The sequence below is a fragment of the Juglans microcarpa x Juglans regia genome, chromosome 1D, assembly GCF_004785595.1.
Source record: "Juglans microcarpa x Juglans regia isolate MS1-56 chromosome 1D, Jm3101_v1.0, whole genome shotgun sequence".
NCBI lineage: Eukaryota > Viridiplantae > Streptophyta > Magnoliopsida > Fagales > Juglandaceae > Juglans > Juglans microcarpa x Juglans regia.
In genome coordinates, this window is record NC_054594.1 from 33166242 (window position 1) to 33184095 (window position 17854).

Here is a 17854-nt window from a genome sequence, read left to right on the forward strand (position 1 = left end):
ATGCGACGAATTTAGGTAAATCAAAAGGAAGATTTCCATATCATAAGTTGCATTTGATTAATGGTTTGTTCTATAATATGTCGGCATCATAACCTTTGGGTGAGCATTCATATCGGTTATGCCATAAGGGAATTCTTAAATCTTAAGAGAGGATTTCTTTTATAAGAATAAAAAATAGAAAATTATATTTACAAATTTACTTATTACCATACTAAATAAACTAGCATTAAAAACATTTATTTTTTTAATTTTAATTTTTATGATTAATATATTTTTACATTAATAAGCAATATATATATATATATATATATGCTCATATACCAACTTGCAAAATATATTGTTGTTAGTGATAACCAAACTAATTAAATTACCATGCATGATTATCATTCTTCCACAAGTATTATTTACCAAATTAAAAGAGAAAAACAAATGTAGAAAGGGTTTGGTTCTTTTGTTCAACAATAACAAAAATGTATCCCATGTATCATTCTCGAATTAACTTTAATATACTTCTTCATTTTTTCCCAATTTGAATGTGGAATTGTATTTTTGGATACATCAAATTAAAGGCATTTGATTACAAAATTTCATGTCCTCAAAGGGCATTTGATCGCTAAAGATTGACATGAGTACAAATATATATATATATATATATATTCTCTTTAATGTTATAAGAATTTTGATAACTAATTTCGAAATAAGAAATTTGATATGAATCTTCTTCATATTGTCATGTAAAATTTCAAGATTTAAATTTGAAAATTCATGAAAAATAAAAAAACTTTTCATAGTTTAATTTTTAATTTATTTGAAGAAATTATTTGACAATACATGATAATTTTATCATTATCAAACATATCCTTTAAAGAGTTTTCAGAGTTACTATCTGAATTTTAAGACTAAATAGAGTTATATATATATATATATATATAATGAATATTATAATATTAAATATTTAATAATGTTTGAGCTAATAATAATAATAATAATAAAACATCTATTTTATCTGCCTACTCTTCAACCTAGAATTAGGCCTCATTTGGATGTTGAGATAGTCTCAATTCATTTCATCTCAGCATCCAAACACCATTCAAATACAAACATTTCTCAATTTCAAATTTTTAAATTTTTAACATTTTCATCTAATTATTACCTAATGATTACAACTTTCCCAAATTTCTAAACAAAATAAAATAAATAATTAAACTTTTTTAAATATCAAAATAAAAATTATATTAAAAAATTATATTTTAATAATATTTTAACTTTATAATTTTTTTTAACTTTTTTATTTTCATGTTTTGAAATCTTATAAAAAATCTTAACTTAAATTATTTTATTATTTGTAAACTATTTTATTACTATTTATAAATTTCTCATTCTATTTTATATGTTACAAACTAATTCATTACTATTTATAAATTTCTCGTTCATTTTATTTCCAAACGCAGCATTTGAGTTGGGCACAATCCCCAATCTCCTTGAACATATACTAATCCGCAACCAAACAAGGAACAAACGGAAAACCGGAGGAGGAACAGCAAAAGAGCCAAACAACCCATATTGAGTTCGATACAAACAATGCCCAACAAATCCCAACAAACAACGAGAGAGAAACGAAGAACATCTATAAAACGTTGTCAGGTTCTCTTTTACTTCCCCATGTGCTCGCCGTGCTCGCCGAGTTGATTTTGCTCTTTCAGATCTCTCTCTCCCCCCCCCCCCCCCCCAACTCTCTTTCTCTCACTCTCAATGGCGTCTCTTACAGGAACTTCAATTTCCATGACCTCGTTCAAGGCGAGCCTGGTAACGAAATCTCGATCTTCGTTTTCTTTTATTATTTTGTTATAATCCAACCAGTTAATAGTTATCGGATTCATGAATGTATATTTTAATCTGTGATCAGTGTTTCCCTTTATCGGATACTGCTGTAGTTTTGCTTACTGATTCAGATCTTAAGTTCATAAGCTTCGTTAAAAATTTGTCTGCAGAATTTGATTTATAGGTCTGTACGTATCTATCTATATAGGTGAATACATACATACGTATATATACAGGGGTTTATTTCAGGTTTTATTGGTAATATTACAGAAGTTGCGGTTCTGATTGGGAGGAAATTATGTTTTTCTGGATTGGTTCCTAAATTAAATTGATGCGCATGTCCTTAAAAAAAGAGAATTTTAGATATTCTTCATGTGCATCTCGAAACTAAGGATTTAATAGTTTTCAAATTCTTGCATGCAGGCTATTATTTAATTTTCGCGAATTAGTTTCTGATATATTGAATTGAAAAGTTTCAACTATTTATGAAACGTATATTGTTACTATCTATTCTATAATTTAGAATTGAAATCGAGACTTATTTATTTCCCATATATAGCACTCGGTAAAATATTCAGGAGAGTTTTTTTTTTTTTTTTTTTTCTTGTTAAAGTACTGACCTTTTTTCTTTTGAATTATAATTTTTGATGTCATTCGCAGTCTGGACTTCAAATAATTTAGTTTAAAAAAATAATGGCATAATATTTAATGAAAGCCCCATTGCAAATTGAGAAATGATATTTGCAATCGTGGAGTGCGCAAGCGTCATGCAATTATTTTGAAAAAAAAGTGAGTAAATACAGGACCCACGTAAAAAAAAATTAAATTTTTAATTGTGAACCCCACCTCCTTTTCAAAATGATTGCGTACTACGACTGCATCTAGCATTACTCATTGTAGTTGGTGGGAACAGTCCATTAAAATTTGATGGTTGAACTTCACTGAGGATAGCTGATTAGCAGAGTAGTTGATGTTGGTTTTCTGAAGATAGACATTAGTCAAATTGGCCTCTTTGATCTAAACAAGCGTTAAGTTGTGAGAACTGTTGTTATTCCACTCTCTGCTTCACCTATCAAAAACGAAAAGTTGTGAGAACTGATTTATAGGTTATGCATTTGAATCAATAAAAGGAAAATAATGTAAATGCATGTAGATAATGTTCCTCTATATTTTTTAAAACAGTAGGTTCATTTATGGGACTTAATTCAGCTTTGTTCTGGTTGAATGTCTAAGCAGGCAGCAGGCAGCAGGATCTCTAATTTGAAATCAGTTTCCCTTCCTGTTAACAGAAAAAGCTTCACACCTCTTAGGTTGCGGCAATCACGATTTCGTGTTTCTTGTGCGGTAATTTCTTCCAGTTTCGATGTTACAGATCTATGAGTACTCTGACTTTTTAACAATCCCATTAATTGTTCTCTGCTTTTCAGACTATTTCACTCTGTTGTTTTATCGGCTTGACGTTTATTTGTCAAATTAAGAGCTTGACTATCATAACCTTAAGGAGTTTAATCTTATGCTTGCACACATATATATTTCAAGTTGAGGCTCATACAATCATGTTACCAGCAATAAGAATGTCAATACTCCTGTGCAGGCCAAACCAGAGACAGTGGAGAAGGTGTGCGAAATAGTGAAGAAGCAGCTAGCTTTACCTGATGGTTCTGCAGTCAATGGAGAGTCAAAGTTTTCTGCCCTTGGAGCTGATTCTCTCGACACGGTACCCCAATATTTCCCCAAGAGCTGTTGATACATTATATTGCTGCATATATCATTCCGATAGGATGAAATCCTTAATAATTAAATGGCCTTAGTTTGTTTCATTTGCTATCCTACTTCCATCCAGCTACCATTGTATCATTGCCACATTTATTGGCAATGCATCGATATATGTGAAATGGGATGGGAATGAATGTGAACATATAGGCTTAAGTTAAAAGAAACACTTCTCTAAGAGTAACCATGAAGTGTTCAACATATTTCTACTTTGCAATATAAAATTATAGAGTTATGCTAAATACAGTCATGGGTTGTGCAAACATCATACACTCTTTTTGAAAAAAAAGTAGGGTCCACTATTAAAAAATTAATTTTTTCATGTTGGTCTCATATTTATTCACTTTTTTCAAAAAGAGTGCGCAGCGTTTGCACACTTTATGACTGCAGATATCGTTCGTCATATTATAAACATATGGCAATCATGGTGAAATTCTCACGTGTTCATTGTTATGCCCCACTAAGTTCAGCATTGGGTGGGTGAAGTACGATAAAGGTGAACTGGTATGATAAAGATGCATTGAATGCCAAGTCCCATTCCTAAGTGGAATGAAGCTTTATAACAATTCCAAAGGAGCGACAATGGTATTCTTGATTAGTTATTTTGGAGTACAAGTTCAAACATGTCTTAAACTTTCATTTGATCTTTGCAAAAGGTAACTACTAACATAGGTAATCTAGTAACACCATGTAAGTACTAGGACACTTGTTGCGGTATGGGCCCTAACCTCTGGACATCAAGGAGATTTGAGTCACGGGAGATTGTAATACCCCACTAAGTACCACATCAGGTAGTTGAAGTACGATAGTGGTGAATGAATGTAATAAAGATGTATTGATTGTCAAGTCCCACATTGGTTCCTTATTTGACTTGTTTTGTTGGAGTATAAGTACATACGCGGTTTTGACATTTCTTGGGCCATTTTTTGTACAGGTTGAGATCGTGATGGGACTCGAGGAGGAGTTTGGGATCAGTGTGGAAGAAGAAAGTGCCCAGAGCATTGCGACGGTTCAAGATGCAGCAGATCTGATCGAGAAGCTCATTGAGAATAAGGGCGCTTAAAATAGTTTGCTAGAATGCCAGACATTTTTCTACATTAGCCTTTGCTAGAGTGTTCTATTTTTCATTCGGATCTTACTACTTTCAGTTTGTTTGTTTCTCAAAGAACTCGTGGCGTTCGTTCCTAGTGAACTTACCTGGGACCTTTTATGTTCCTACCTTTTCTCAATCTATCCGGAACTTGTATTGCCTCTTTTGCTTGGGTGAACCAAAAACTGGTCGACATAATGGGGATTCTCTTATCTTCAACATATATTCAGGTTTTGACTTTGAGGTATTGCCGCCAATACATATTACCAGCCCAGTTATTATCCTTTTTATTTTGTTCACCCATCTTAGGATTTTTTTTTTTTTTTTTGGGCTGATCTTGGGTTGGAACTTGGAACTTTCATCGATCCTAAGGAAATTTCCAGAAATAGAAGTTCAGGTTGAGCAGGTTATGATTTAGTGGGCCTTGAAGATGCATAAAATTAATTTTTCTTTGAAGCGGCCCAATCCAAATTAGACACGTTAAGATCCATTTTGGAAGCCCACCGGGCTGAGTTGAAAGTGGCCGACAATAGGAGCTCTGACAAACTGACTGGACAGTCGACATGCATATTAAAATCGAAGCATTAGTGTACGTAGAAAATTAAAAGGTACAAGGAAGGAGAAATTAGAAAAGATACTGCCAGTACAAACAGACAAAACTGGGTTACCACACCACTATTTAAATTTGACTTTAAGGAGGCACTGGGCAGCATGTGAGATAGATATACCTAACTATTTCTTTCACTGCTGCATGGTCACTTTGAGCTTGTGGCTCTAAGCTGGAAATCTATGTAGTTTTTGAACCCCTTTCTAGAGCGTGTTTTCTTTGTAGTAAGAATTTTCAGCAAAAAAAAAAAAGGAAAAGAAAAGAAAAGAAAAATAATATAGAGCAGGAAATTCAAAGAGTCACAGGAAGTGCAATAATTAAAGGTAAGAAAACTGGGTCCCCTAGTAAAACTAGTTTAACTCGGGAATCAATTTTATCGATATAACTAATAGTCAATTACAATAATATCACACATCTGAAGACCACAACTACATACATTGTATTATCTAATGTAAAGAATGGAAAAATTAGCATCAACAACCCCAGAGAGAGAGAGAGAGAGAGAGAGAGGTAAGGAAAATACAAGGACTACAGAGTTGTCTAGCTAGCCCTGTATCCTCATAAGCAGCTGTACAGACCAATATGCAGCTAAACATGCAAAGACAGCTATGTTTAAGTACGAAACCAAGATTTTGGGTGCCGCAGAAGACGCCGGCAATGACCCAAATGGAGAAAACGCAGAGTCAGGGCCAGCTGCAGCCAACACATCGGGATTCGGAGGGCTGGGGCTTGAAGGAATGGTGGGAACTGAAGACCCAGTTGAAGTAGGCACTACACCACCAGGAGAAGGCAAAAGTGGAGCAATGTCTGGGGACAATTCTTGGAACGGAGATAGAGGTGGAGGAGGGTTTGTCAGGAACGATGGTGTAGCTGAGATAGTGGAGGCTTTAGAATCAAGCTGAGAAGATAAAGAAAGCACAGGGGAGGCCATGAAAGCCATGATGAGCAATAAATGAAACCAAAAGGAGGCCATTCCAATGATGAACAAATCGATTTCACTCTTATCGGAGTGTAAATACTAAATGTAAATATAAGTTGGGTGATGAATATTTTCCCTAAAGAAAAGCAGAGGTGAGGGGTCGGGGGTAATGTGGGCTTTGGTGGATGCTATGATTCAAGGCTTTTAAAGGGTATGACTAGAAGCTCTAGGTGGGGTCAAGTGCCATCTGGCTAGTGATTAAGGGATGAACATGGGAAAAAACAGGTTGGCATGTATGGGAAAGAGACAGAGTTCAGTAGTTGTGATTTGTTTGGTAGCTAAAAGATTCCATGCTTTCTTTTTGCCCGTGATGATGGGGCTCCCTGATTTTATGATAATCTGGGGACCTCTAGACCTACATCTAGCCGATTATGAAAATCGTAAAATACGACAGTCCAAGACATAAAGATCGAATAGATGTCAAAATCACTATTCATTTATTGTACGTATGATCATTGGAGATGCTAGAATTTGAGTATAAGGAACAACTTGGAGGAAATTCGCAGTATGTTTACACGCAAGGCCAATGCATGTAAGCAATATTCCAAGTTGCATTATTTGTCCATAACTGTTCTAACTTCTACTTTGGGCTGAGCTGTAAAACTCAAGGTGTTTTAGAATTTTTTTTATAGGAATATTTGGAACTCAGTGGGTTGGTTGGCTGACATTCCTAATGCTTTGGTTTCGAAGGGCGCCAGTGTAAGTTTAGGAATGGATTGGTTAGCGAAAGCCCCACATGCGAGTCTTTGAACCTAAAAAGGTTTCAAAAAAAGTAAAAACACAAAAAGGGATTGAAACCTCAAACCATTTAAAGTTTAGGGTATTCTTGCTCGATAACGGATGTATTCAAGTAGTGTATACCATATTTCTTTGGTTTAATTCCTTTTGGAGGGAACAAAACAAAACAGAAATGCTCAAATTTTGAAAATTATTGGCAAAATTTGCTATTATTATATATGCATGAGACATTCACTAATTGTGGGATGGAATTTCGTTTAAAGGTAAACGACAACTTCATTAACATCAACTTGTATCAAGATGAAACGAGCAGCCCCCACCCCCACCCTCTTCCTCGCCCCAAAATCACGGGGTTTCAACAATTTAGAGAGATTTAGCAGTTAACCGTCAAAGAATGTCCCATCAAGTTCATAAAAAGGAGTTGAAACCAACAATGGTACCAAAGCATGTGATGGGTTCTGATTTTATGCAATGTAGTGTGAAGTAAGCCTTTTTTATTATAGTAATGCTACGTATAATTATAAAATACATAAATGCTATAGTCACTTTAAAAAAAAATAAAATCTAGTATTAAAAAATTAATTTTTTTTCATATAAATTTCATATTTATTCACACTTTTTAAAATAATTGCACGATACTTATGCACTCACGACTGCAACTATCATTTATCTTATATAATACACATGAAGTAATAATAAAAAATAAAAAAGTTGATATCAAGTAATGTTGGGGAATGGCGCCGCTGATATAATTTTATTCACAGATGCAGGAAATGGTGGTACAATCAGAAAAAGAAAATGATCCAACTGAACTCAGCAGGTTTCTTCAAAGTTCAAGCAATAAACTTTATGTATTTATTTCATCTTACACCTACTGCACCGTACCTTGGAACCCGAGAGAAATAGAGAAGAGAATGCAGAAATTTAAGTCAATCCTTATGAGGCAAATTCTAAAAAGAATATATTCGGTTTAACGTGTCAAGATACATAAATCATGCAGTGACAGACCACTGAGAGCCTGACTGTTTACTAATATTTTGCAGACAAAAATTACCTGCCTTAACACAAAGGGTCTGGATTCAGGAAACGTGTCTTTAACATCCAGAAAAATCAATGAACTTTTAATTGTACACCTGCAAGCAAGCAATCAAAAATGTTGAGAAATCATATATTTTATGAAACAAGAGAGGAGATTGATGAAAAATCGTACTACCTCCAGGATATCAAATGCACCTAGGAAGCCGCTGTAACTCCAATGCCACGAGTGAAGCAGCAGTAGCTAAGGCAGGCACACCTGAACTTTTAAGCTCAGAAACAATAGCTTCAATCCTTGTGATCTCAGGTACAGATATGGATAGTATCATTGCTTGTGACAGATATTGCCTGCAAGAATAGCCAAGAGCATGCAGCATCCGCAGCACAAATAAGTGAGAGATGCCCCTGTGTGAGGACTCAAGAATCGCACCAAGCTTCGGAAGATTAGTCAGAAGACCAGTGGTGGCTTCCCTTGGAGCTGCCTTAAGCAACAATACCATACATTCCGAAGCTAGATCTGCGACATTTGCTTCATGGTACCCAGTTAACTCCAGCAAGACACCAACATTGCTACCAAAATCCATTATATCTCTTATGCATTGCTGCTGATCAACTGCACCGCCTCTTGTCTCAGCACAACCGTCACTTAAAAGATCTGGTTCTTTTGAGTCGATGATTCCTTTTCTACTACTGATGGAACGTAGAAGAAAAGCCCTACACAGGCCAAGAGTCGGTTCAAGAAAATCTTCCATACTCTTTGCATAAGCAAATTCCAAGAGGTTTCCAATCCTCCTGACTACTTTTAGTTGAGAAAGTAACTTGGATTCCATTTCAGGAGCAGATGCGAGAGCAAGACACAACTTGACATTGTTTACATTTGCACTAGAGAGATCGCCGAGCAAAAACTGAAAGCATTGTGAGATTGTCTTCGGATGTAGAATGTCTGAAATTTTAATGTAGTTAAACTCGATGAACATCATAAGAAGCTTCTGCGCATACATTGGAATGGGATCTTCATCTTCGATAAAGGCAGGGTACAGAGGGAGGAAATATGTATTAGCTATGGACTTAAAATCCTCTGATCTTTGCTCATCATCAAATGGTTCGGTTAAAAAAATAACCATCACATCAAACAAAAGTTTCAGGCACAAAAATCTGGCATCACCATCCTTGTTTCCCTTGTACAGAACGGCCAAGCTAGGAAGTATTTCACGTATGATAACAATAGGATTTTCAAGAATTATGCGGGACTCTTCTGTCACAGACTCAAGCACTCGAAGAAGGGTTATTTGGAAGTCATCCCTGCCCTAGAAATCAAATTGAAAAAGATAATAGGCAGATTAGTATATCGATGTCACCCACATCACTGTTTTTCTTTGTTTTGTTACACAATAATTAGGATCCTAACCACTTTGTCGAGGCTAGAATTTCACTATAATTATGTCAATCTCATACTCCAAATCATTTAGTAAAAAATATCTACCCAAGAAGCCCATTTCATGTTCTATTAGTGGCTGAATTGATATAAAGTTGTTCACCAAACATAGCAGACTTGCCCAGGCATTTTGCTAACTATACCCACCATTAGTTCACCCCCACCAAGACAAATTATTCAAAGCATCAAGCAATTTGCACATTTTCCAAGTTTTCAGACGTTGGCTTGGAAGATCTAGCGAACTACACAGAACATAGAATCCATCATATTTATAAATTTGAATAGAAATTTAGCTCAACTCAATTTGAGAAAAAATGAGGCTCTCTTGTCGAAATTTAAGAACTAGAAACAATTAAAAATCACAGATGATTCAGCTGTGCCTGTGTACCTGAAATGGGGTCTCCGCAAGTTTGATTAAGTTTGCCAACTGCTGCAGCACCTGATGGCTCACCACCTTGTGCTTAAAAGACAAGCTTCCGAGTAGATGAAGAACAACAGGAAATATATGGACATTAGTCTTTGGAGCAGCTCGACTGCTAAGGGTAGAGATATGCCCATGGCGCCTTCCTCCCATCATTTGCTGAATATCTCCAGTTATAATATCCAGTAAACCTGGTATGGTGGATGCCACAACATTAACAAATGCATCCAAACACTGCCGCACAAAGTTGTCCTTCTCTTTTGCTAGCCTGTCCACTGCAGAAAGTAACCTAGCATTACACAGAAAGTGAGGCAGCCATCTCCTACCATTCTTACAAAGGAGAGCCACAAAAGCAAGAGACTTTCCCTTCAAAACTTCACTTCCCTGCTCAATGAGAGACAAAAGGCCTGGGACAAGGTTTTTATCCTCGACAAGATGCACAAGATATCGGCCAATATTGGTGAACATTTGGGTTCCAAGCACGGCCATGTTTAAGAGGTTTAAGCTGATTTGCTGCTCACGTGGACTGCCCTTGACAAGGGCAGACACTATCTCCTTAAAGGAAAGTTTCTCAAGAATTAACTGAATGCTGGGAGGACTGAAGCGAACCATGCGAACTAAACATGATCCTGCTGCTAGTCTCATGCTCTCCTGTTTCCCTCCAGCCCTGTATATATAGCTCAGGTTACTGATCACATCCTGGGTGGTGAAACGAGCTGCCCAGTGCCCTCCCTGACTGGAAATGTTCTCAATTGTCCTCAACGCATAAAGTTGAGTTACATCATCCTCGCCTTTTCGTAAAATTGATGACACCAGTGAAATCAATGAATTTGGAACCTGCTCACACAAAATGTGAATTCTCTATGACAATATGTGGGAAGAAGTACATAAAGGACTCTTCTATCCTATATGGTAGACATTCGCTGAGTGAATTAATCGTGAGATTTCGATAGATAGGCTGACATTTTACTACTTGTTGACTTAAAGAATAGAAAGTTCCAATTTGGATTAACTGCACTTCAAATAATTGGTAAACAAATATGAATGCTATAGCAATAAAGTAGGGAGCTAACTACTAACCTGCCAGCCAGATGTGGGCTTGTTGTCCTTCGAAGGAGATTCTGGCGGATTGATATCTCTAGAATGATCATTTTGAGTAGATATATAGAATAGCAACTCACCTAAGGCAGCCATAGAAAACCTCCTCACTTTTTCTTGCTTGTCTCTAAGGCCATCAGTGAGAGAACCTAAAATTCCAGAGTTTGCCAAATTGTCTTCAATAAAAGTTGAATGCCGTATCAACAAGCCTATTAGTGAAGCAAGTTGAACACGCAAAGCCGAAACCTTCGATTGTCGGAGCATTTTAATAAGCAGGAGCATTATTGGCCCATTGGTCAAGATATTGGCTGCATCAGCATTACTGCTCAACATCTCAAGGTATCTAATGACATTCTGCTTCTCCCCAACACTAGTGTTCCCATTGACAATGGCTATAATCTTATTGTTCAGGGCATCCAACTTTTCTTTAGGCATCTTCACAAAATCAGATGGCTGAAGGGCATCAAAGGGCAGTGAAGTAATGACCTCCGATAGTTTATCAGCTTTTCTGCTTGGCATTACAGGTCTGACTGAGAGATCAGATGGATGCCAAAGAACCTGGGAAATATTATTAGACAATTTTGTAGAATCGGAGTCAAGGACTGATCCTGAACCTTCCTTAACTCTCTGGATTTTGAGTTGAGGACTGACACTGGAAGGGGGAGCAGCCACTTCAATATGCTCTGAAGATGAGTCCTGATCCAGTGTTTTTGACTTATCTGCCACAGGCGTAATAGCAACAGTTGGAGAATCATAGTGTTGTGTTTTATTTTCAATCTCTTCTACTTTCCCCTGAGACTGATCTTGATTTGAAAACTTGTCTTCAGGCACACAAGCTGTGTTATCAGATTCATCTTGTGCATCATCCTCAGTGTTCTCATTAAAATCAAGTTCCATGTCAGTGTTCTCAATTTTAACTTCTGAATCATTCTCAGAGCTATTAGGTAAGGGCCTTCTATAGTTTTCCTTCTCATTCTCCCTATGTAAGTTTGACTTTGCTATTCTTGAAAGTCTTAAAAGATTCACACCTCTGGTAGCACTAGGACGATCTTTCTGCTTCTCATCAACCACTCTGCCATGAGCCTTGGTTTGAGCTCTGCGGCCACTTGGTGTACCCTTCATCGGTGTCTCACAGCCTCTTGATCCTAACATAGAATTCTCATCATGCTTAAGAGCCCCTTTCACATCTTTTTCACGATATTTAGGAGGGGTCTTGTTTGGAAGAGATTTATCACCATTACGTTCTGAAAGACATGGTTTAGTATATAGTTCTATCATATTATCAAAAGCAGGCTGAGGAGGTAGAGGCACTGGAGAAAATTTGGTTCTCCAAAAAGCATGTCCACAAAGCTCAGGCCATTGGATTCTTTCAGCTGGATCTTTTACCAGCAAAGAATTAATTAGATTGACAAAAGGGCGGCTTGGATTACCCAGGAGAGGAGGAGTTGGATCTGAGAGGATGGATTTTACTAGTTGAGTAAATTCTTTTTCCACAAAGGGAGGCCGCCCTGCATAACACTCATATAGTACACAACCAAGGGCCCAGAAATCAGATGCATATGAATGGACACCCTCATCGTCAAATAGCTCAGGAGCCATGTAAAATGGCGTCCCACGTTTTGCTTGTGGCAACTAAACAAGTTCATAAAAGTAAAACTACATTAGTAACTAGTTTATTAGGGAAGGAGAGGGAAGTTAAACAGATGACTTCAAACAAGTGATTATCAAATCCATTCATTTTTATATATTTAAAACAATTTGTTGGAATAGTTGGTATAAACATACCGAGGAAGAAGGAGTTTTTGATATATCACTCAATTTTCTAGCCAACCCAAAATCACAGAGCTGCAATGAGTAAGGATAAAAAGAATCATTATCCATTGATAGATCATACATACCAACAATAGCCTTATCATAGAAGAAAAATAAAATGCATAAGCACCTTTGTACGTCCATTTTCATCCAACAGGATGTTTGATGGCTTCAAATCACAATAAATAATTCCCTTGCAGTGTAAAAACCTAACAGGGATCGTTTCCAGAACATTAATTGAGAACTAAACAAGTACTTACTCCTACAAAGGAAAAAGAAAATCAAGGCTAATGAGCATACTGCAAGGCTTTAACAAGGTCACGAGCCAGATCATGAATTGAATCTTCTGGTAGTCGACCATCCTGCACCTCAGTCAACAATTTCAGTGATTAGATTCTAATCTAATCGTATTTTAGATAATACATTCCAAGTTGCATATCCTTAGTTATATGTTACGCAAATAGTGCAAATACCACAGTCTCTTGCAAGAAATTACTTATAATTTCCCATAGTATACAACCAGAGAGTAATGATATATGGCCTCTGAATTAACTTGAAGGGGATAAAGTTAAAGAAAGATGAAGAAACATTTACGCAGTGACATGGTGCAACAGTTTAACACTTTATGGTGAGGTTTAGATAGTGAGTTAAGATGAAAGTTGAAAATTGAATAAAATATTCTCAGAATATTATTTTTTAATATTATTATTGTTTTGAAATTTGAAAATATTGAATTATTTATTATATTTTGTGTGAAAATTTGAAAAAATTATAATGATTAGATAAGATAAGATGAAACGTTTCTTATATCCAAACGAGGCCATCATCGAGCTTGAAATGTTCTACTGATTTGTAAAGCATAAAAAACCAGTAAGCACCCCAATTTGCAGTCTTATCTTTTTTTGTTGGCACCGGGTGTTCGAGAACAAAGTCCCGACTAATCCCGAAGGTGCACAGGCCCTCGGCAAGAAGTTTCCTGCAAGTGCATCTCAAGTAATTTCAAGGGAAAGTTCCCCAGCCTGATTGCCCTATAAAAATATCTATCTGATAAATATCTACTAAAGTTTGAATATGATATTCCAGTAACCATTATTGCCTGATTGAAAATGAATAATATAGCAAGGATCGTTACCCAAAAGGAGCTGATATAACCATAGGATACAAAATTTGCAGCTGGTACACATATACCAGTGGAACCAGGACACTCGTAATTTTACAGGTTAAACTTGTTAGGGAAAGACCATAAAACTCTCAAGTCCTTTCTTGCTCAGCCACAGAACCAAATGTGTTTATCAAAGAAATGCATTACCTGCCGTAATAAGGCCATGAGATCTCCTCCAACGCAGTACTCCAAAACCAACCACAAGTGAGCAGAGGTTTCGTACCTGATATACATTTTGTTTGGGGGTCGGGGAGGACAAAGAATAGTTCAAATGTTAATTCTAAACGGAAGAACAAGACTGAAATTTCAGAAGCAATCATCTAGTCCAAGTGGTTGCACGCAAGCAACTGTTCCCACCATGATAAATTATGTATTTCCATATTCAGCCAAATCTTACCAGGAATAAAATTTGAGTACATTTGGGTGATCCATAGAGTGGAGAATCCTAACCTGCATTCCGTGTCATGCAAAAGAGTAAAAAAAAAACATACATTGCTCAAAAGATGGAAATACAAAGGACGGCACTCTGAATGAAAATGTTAATGTAAATAATCAAAGCATCGGCATAGTAATTTCTAAATAAGGAAACGGCGCTTCATTCAACATGCTAATTTTGGCATCAAAGAAAAAGTAAAGCCAATCAACCCTAAAGAAATAAAATAAATCCTTCCACAACTTGCCCAATACCTTCGTCAACTAATATTCTCCATAACAACATTTCGCTATCCGTGTCATGATAGTTAATAGTGAGAATAGGCACCATATGGAGCTCAAAGCTCCAGAGTTATTTGAGCTAAATATGAAGACTGAAGCATCTTGAATCCGAAGAGCCTATATGAAAAAAAAAAATCCAAAACAGGTCCAAAAAAGAACCTAACTAATAATATATAGCATAAACTGGTTTTAAAGCACTTTTTGCATTTATATATTTGGCTTGGACCAATAAGTTCAAATAATTGTACAGTAAGTAACCAGCGACAGGAACGCAGATCGCTTCAGAAAGAACAAAACGACTATGAACTTGATTGGCTTACTCACTTCTTGAAGAACCTTGTTCTTCTGTGACTTCTCGACGCTCTTAATGGCGAAGTACTCGATGGTCTTCTTCTTCCTCCCTTTATACACGGCCTACGAGACCGAGATTGGAAAATCATCAATTTGTTAATTAATGAGACAAATCGAACTAAGTTACTGTTTAGAATTTTGAAACTGGGAACTAGTTCAAGCAATGTTACCGAGTATTTGCCGCGGCCAATGGCTTGGTAGATGTGGTAGTGGTTCATCGTGGCCGGGCTGGCTTCGAGAGGGTTTCGATTTGGAGCAGAGAGTAAGCGAGACCAGTGAGGACGAGAGCAGCAGAGAGATCCGAGAGAGAGAGAGAGAGAGAGAGAAAGTTTTGAAAGCGGAGAATGGGAATGGGCTTGGATATGATTAACGTAAACACGGCTTTAGCGATTGGTCAAACGTATGAGTGTGGGTCAGAGAGAGAGAGAGAGAGTCGCGAATGGGCGGGAACACGAAGATGAATGAAAATCAAATGTGAAATTATAGAACGTGGAGGAGATAATAAGGTGGCCCTCCTGCATCCAAAATCTCAAACAACAAAATTACAAATTATATTAATCAACTTTATGGTGTCACTTTTTTACATAATAAATAAATTTAACATTAATGAATGTAAACAAATAGGAATTAGGCCCTATTAAATAGTAAAATGAGATGATTTTAGATAAAAATGTAAAGTTAAATAAAATATTATTAAAATGTTATTTTTTAATATTGTTATTGTTTTGATATTTAAAAAAATTAAGGGCTTGTTTGTTTTCAGATATGATATGAGTTGAAATTAAAGTTAAAAAGTTGAATAAAATATTGTTATAATATATTTTTTAATATTATTTTTATTTTGAGATTTGAAAAAGTTTGAATTATTTATTTTATTTTGTGTAGAGATTTAAGAAAGTTGTAATAATAAGATTAGAAGTTTTGAAAGTTTTGAGTTTTACTCTTAAAAACAAACGAGCCTATTGTTAATTATATTTTGTGTATAACTTATAAAAGTTATAATAATGATATGAGATGAGATGAAACCGTTTATATATCCAAACAGAATCTTAATATAATATGGTTTGAATAAAATCAAATTAATTTAATTAGACGCGATTGCTATATGAATAAATTTCAATCGGCACAGGATTAACGTTCATAATCCTTGCTTAAAAAAAAAAAACGTGCATAATCCTTATAAATAAATTGCATGTTTGCTATTAAAGATAACACCTTAATATTATGTTAATAATTGACAATAGTGCTAGGTGGGCTTTATCATATAATCCTTATAAATAATGGGTCAACAAGGTAATATCCAACGTTGAGATTGGAAGTACTTTGTTTGAATTATGTTATTTTCAAATTTGTGTGTAGAGCACACCATGTATATTACTTAAAGAATAAATATAGATAGAAATCAATATTTGGAGCATCCATTTTGCACACATAATGTGGCATCATCTAGACCACATATCTTTCCAAGTAAGTGTTGGGAACAATCAACTAGAAGCAGCCATGCAATGAGTATAAAGTGTATACTGCTATAATAACTTCTCTATAGCATTACTCGTATTTTATTAAAAATAAGAGAACTCTATATAACAGTTTGAGAATATAAATGTTCAAATTGTTTACAATACGTATTTAAATCACGTTAAATACGTTTACTTACCGTAAGTAGATTGTGTCAAGCTACAAGAATTTTGATTCATTTAACTGGGATAAAATTATAGTCGAATCATGTAGTCCACATTCATAACACAATAACATATAATCTAAATGGAGATTTAATTGAACAACATTTCTCTCATTGCCTTTTTAAAACAATAAGTATGATCTGAGATGTGAAAAATAAGATTATTCATTCGGATTTTGGTCCAGGAATCCAGACCAGATCCTAAGTTTCAAATTCAGACCAGGTTAGCCTGGGTTGAAACCCGGATGATTTGGATTTACATATTTTTTTTTAGTTTAAATGGTTTGATGTTATATATATATATATATATATATATATATTCACGTAACAAATACATTTTAATAAATAAGGTTTAGAACTGAAGCGCTTTAAGATTGCCGAGAGAAGATGATATTTTACCAGTTAAATTATTATTTATCAGATCCAAATTGTTCAAACTGGTAAGATTTTAGAACTCTTTGGGTATCTCACCAGTTACGTGATTTCCTGACAATTGACTGCATGATTAATAAAACAGAGAGACATTATGGTAGCACTTAAAACCATATTGCTTATAACATAGACATTCTAATAAATAAGCTCGTTCTAAACCTTATTTATTAGAATGTCTCTGTTATACAAATATAAAAAATAATAAAAAAGAAAATTGGGTATCAGATCCGGGTTCTCAACCGGACCAGAAACCGGATGAACAACAATAAGGCTTCGTTTGGATTATCAACTCATCTTAACTCATCATTACAATTTTTTCAAATTCTAACATAAAATATAATAAATAATTTAACTTTTTCAAATCTCAAAATAATAATAATATTAAAAAATAATATTCTAATAATATTTTATCATTTCAACTCAATTCAACTCAATTCAATTCAATATTTAAATGCAACCTAAGAAAATAACAGTGTGGCGAGTCACAACATTAAATAATCTTAACTTGTCGTAAAACGTGCTTAAAGCCTCAAACACGAAAAAGCAAACATGTTTCAGGAGTTGACAATGATCATCACATTGTAATTCCACCAAAGGATGTCAATATGGTGTCAAAACATGCATCTCGGGGTAAGAACCAAGCCTCTAAACTGGGCCACAAAACAATTACTTTTGATAACGTGCTAAAATTTGGTATGTTTACAG

The 17854-nt window shown here is 35.3% G+C and overlaps 3 protein-coding genes across 3 annotated transcripts; 1 reads left to right on the plus strand and 2 right to left on the minus strand.

The window, feature by feature from the left end:
• Nucleotides 1-1579: 1579 nt before the first annotated feature.
• On the plus strand, nt 1580-4902 carry LOC121242400 (acyl carrier protein 1, chloroplastic-like). Its single transcript, XM_041140271.1, has 4 exons — nt 1580-1806; nt 3058-3165; nt 3416-3538; nt 4529-4902. The coding sequence occupies exons 1-4, from the start codon at nt 1753-1755 to the stop codon at nt 4655-4657; spliced, it is 414 nt and encodes a 137-aa protein (XP_040996205.1). The 5' UTR covers nt 1580-1752; the 3' UTR covers nt 4658-4902.
• Nucleotides 4903-5608: 706 nt separating this feature from the next.
• Nucleotides 5609-6402, minus strand: LOC121242390 (classical arabinogalactan protein 25-like). Its single transcript, XM_041140263.1, has one exon. It carries the CDS (start codon nt 6262-6264, stop codon nt 5836-5838), a length of 429 nt encoding a protein of 142 aa, XP_040996197.1. The 5' UTR covers nt 6265-6402; the 3' UTR covers nt 5609-5835.
• A 1386-nt stretch (nt 6403-7788) lies between these two features.
• LOC121241527 (serine/threonine-protein kinase RUNKEL-like) lies at nt 7789-15471 on the minus strand. The gene is made up of 11 exons (XM_041139325.1): nt 15207-15471; nt 15010-15099; nt 14369-14421; nt 14119-14194; nt 13110-13171; nt 12940-13018; nt 12783-12842; nt 10980-12629; nt 9867-10736; nt 8222-9350; nt 7789-8141 (listed from the first exon to the last, which is right to left on the minus strand). The coding sequence occupies exons 1-10, from the start codon at nt 15252-15254 to the stop codon at nt 8232-8234; spliced, it is 4107 nt and encodes a 1368-aa protein (XP_040995259.1). The 5' UTR covers nt 15255-15471; the 3' UTR covers nt 7789-8141; nt 8222-8231.
• Between the last annotated feature and the right edge of the window lie 2383 nt (nt 15472-17854).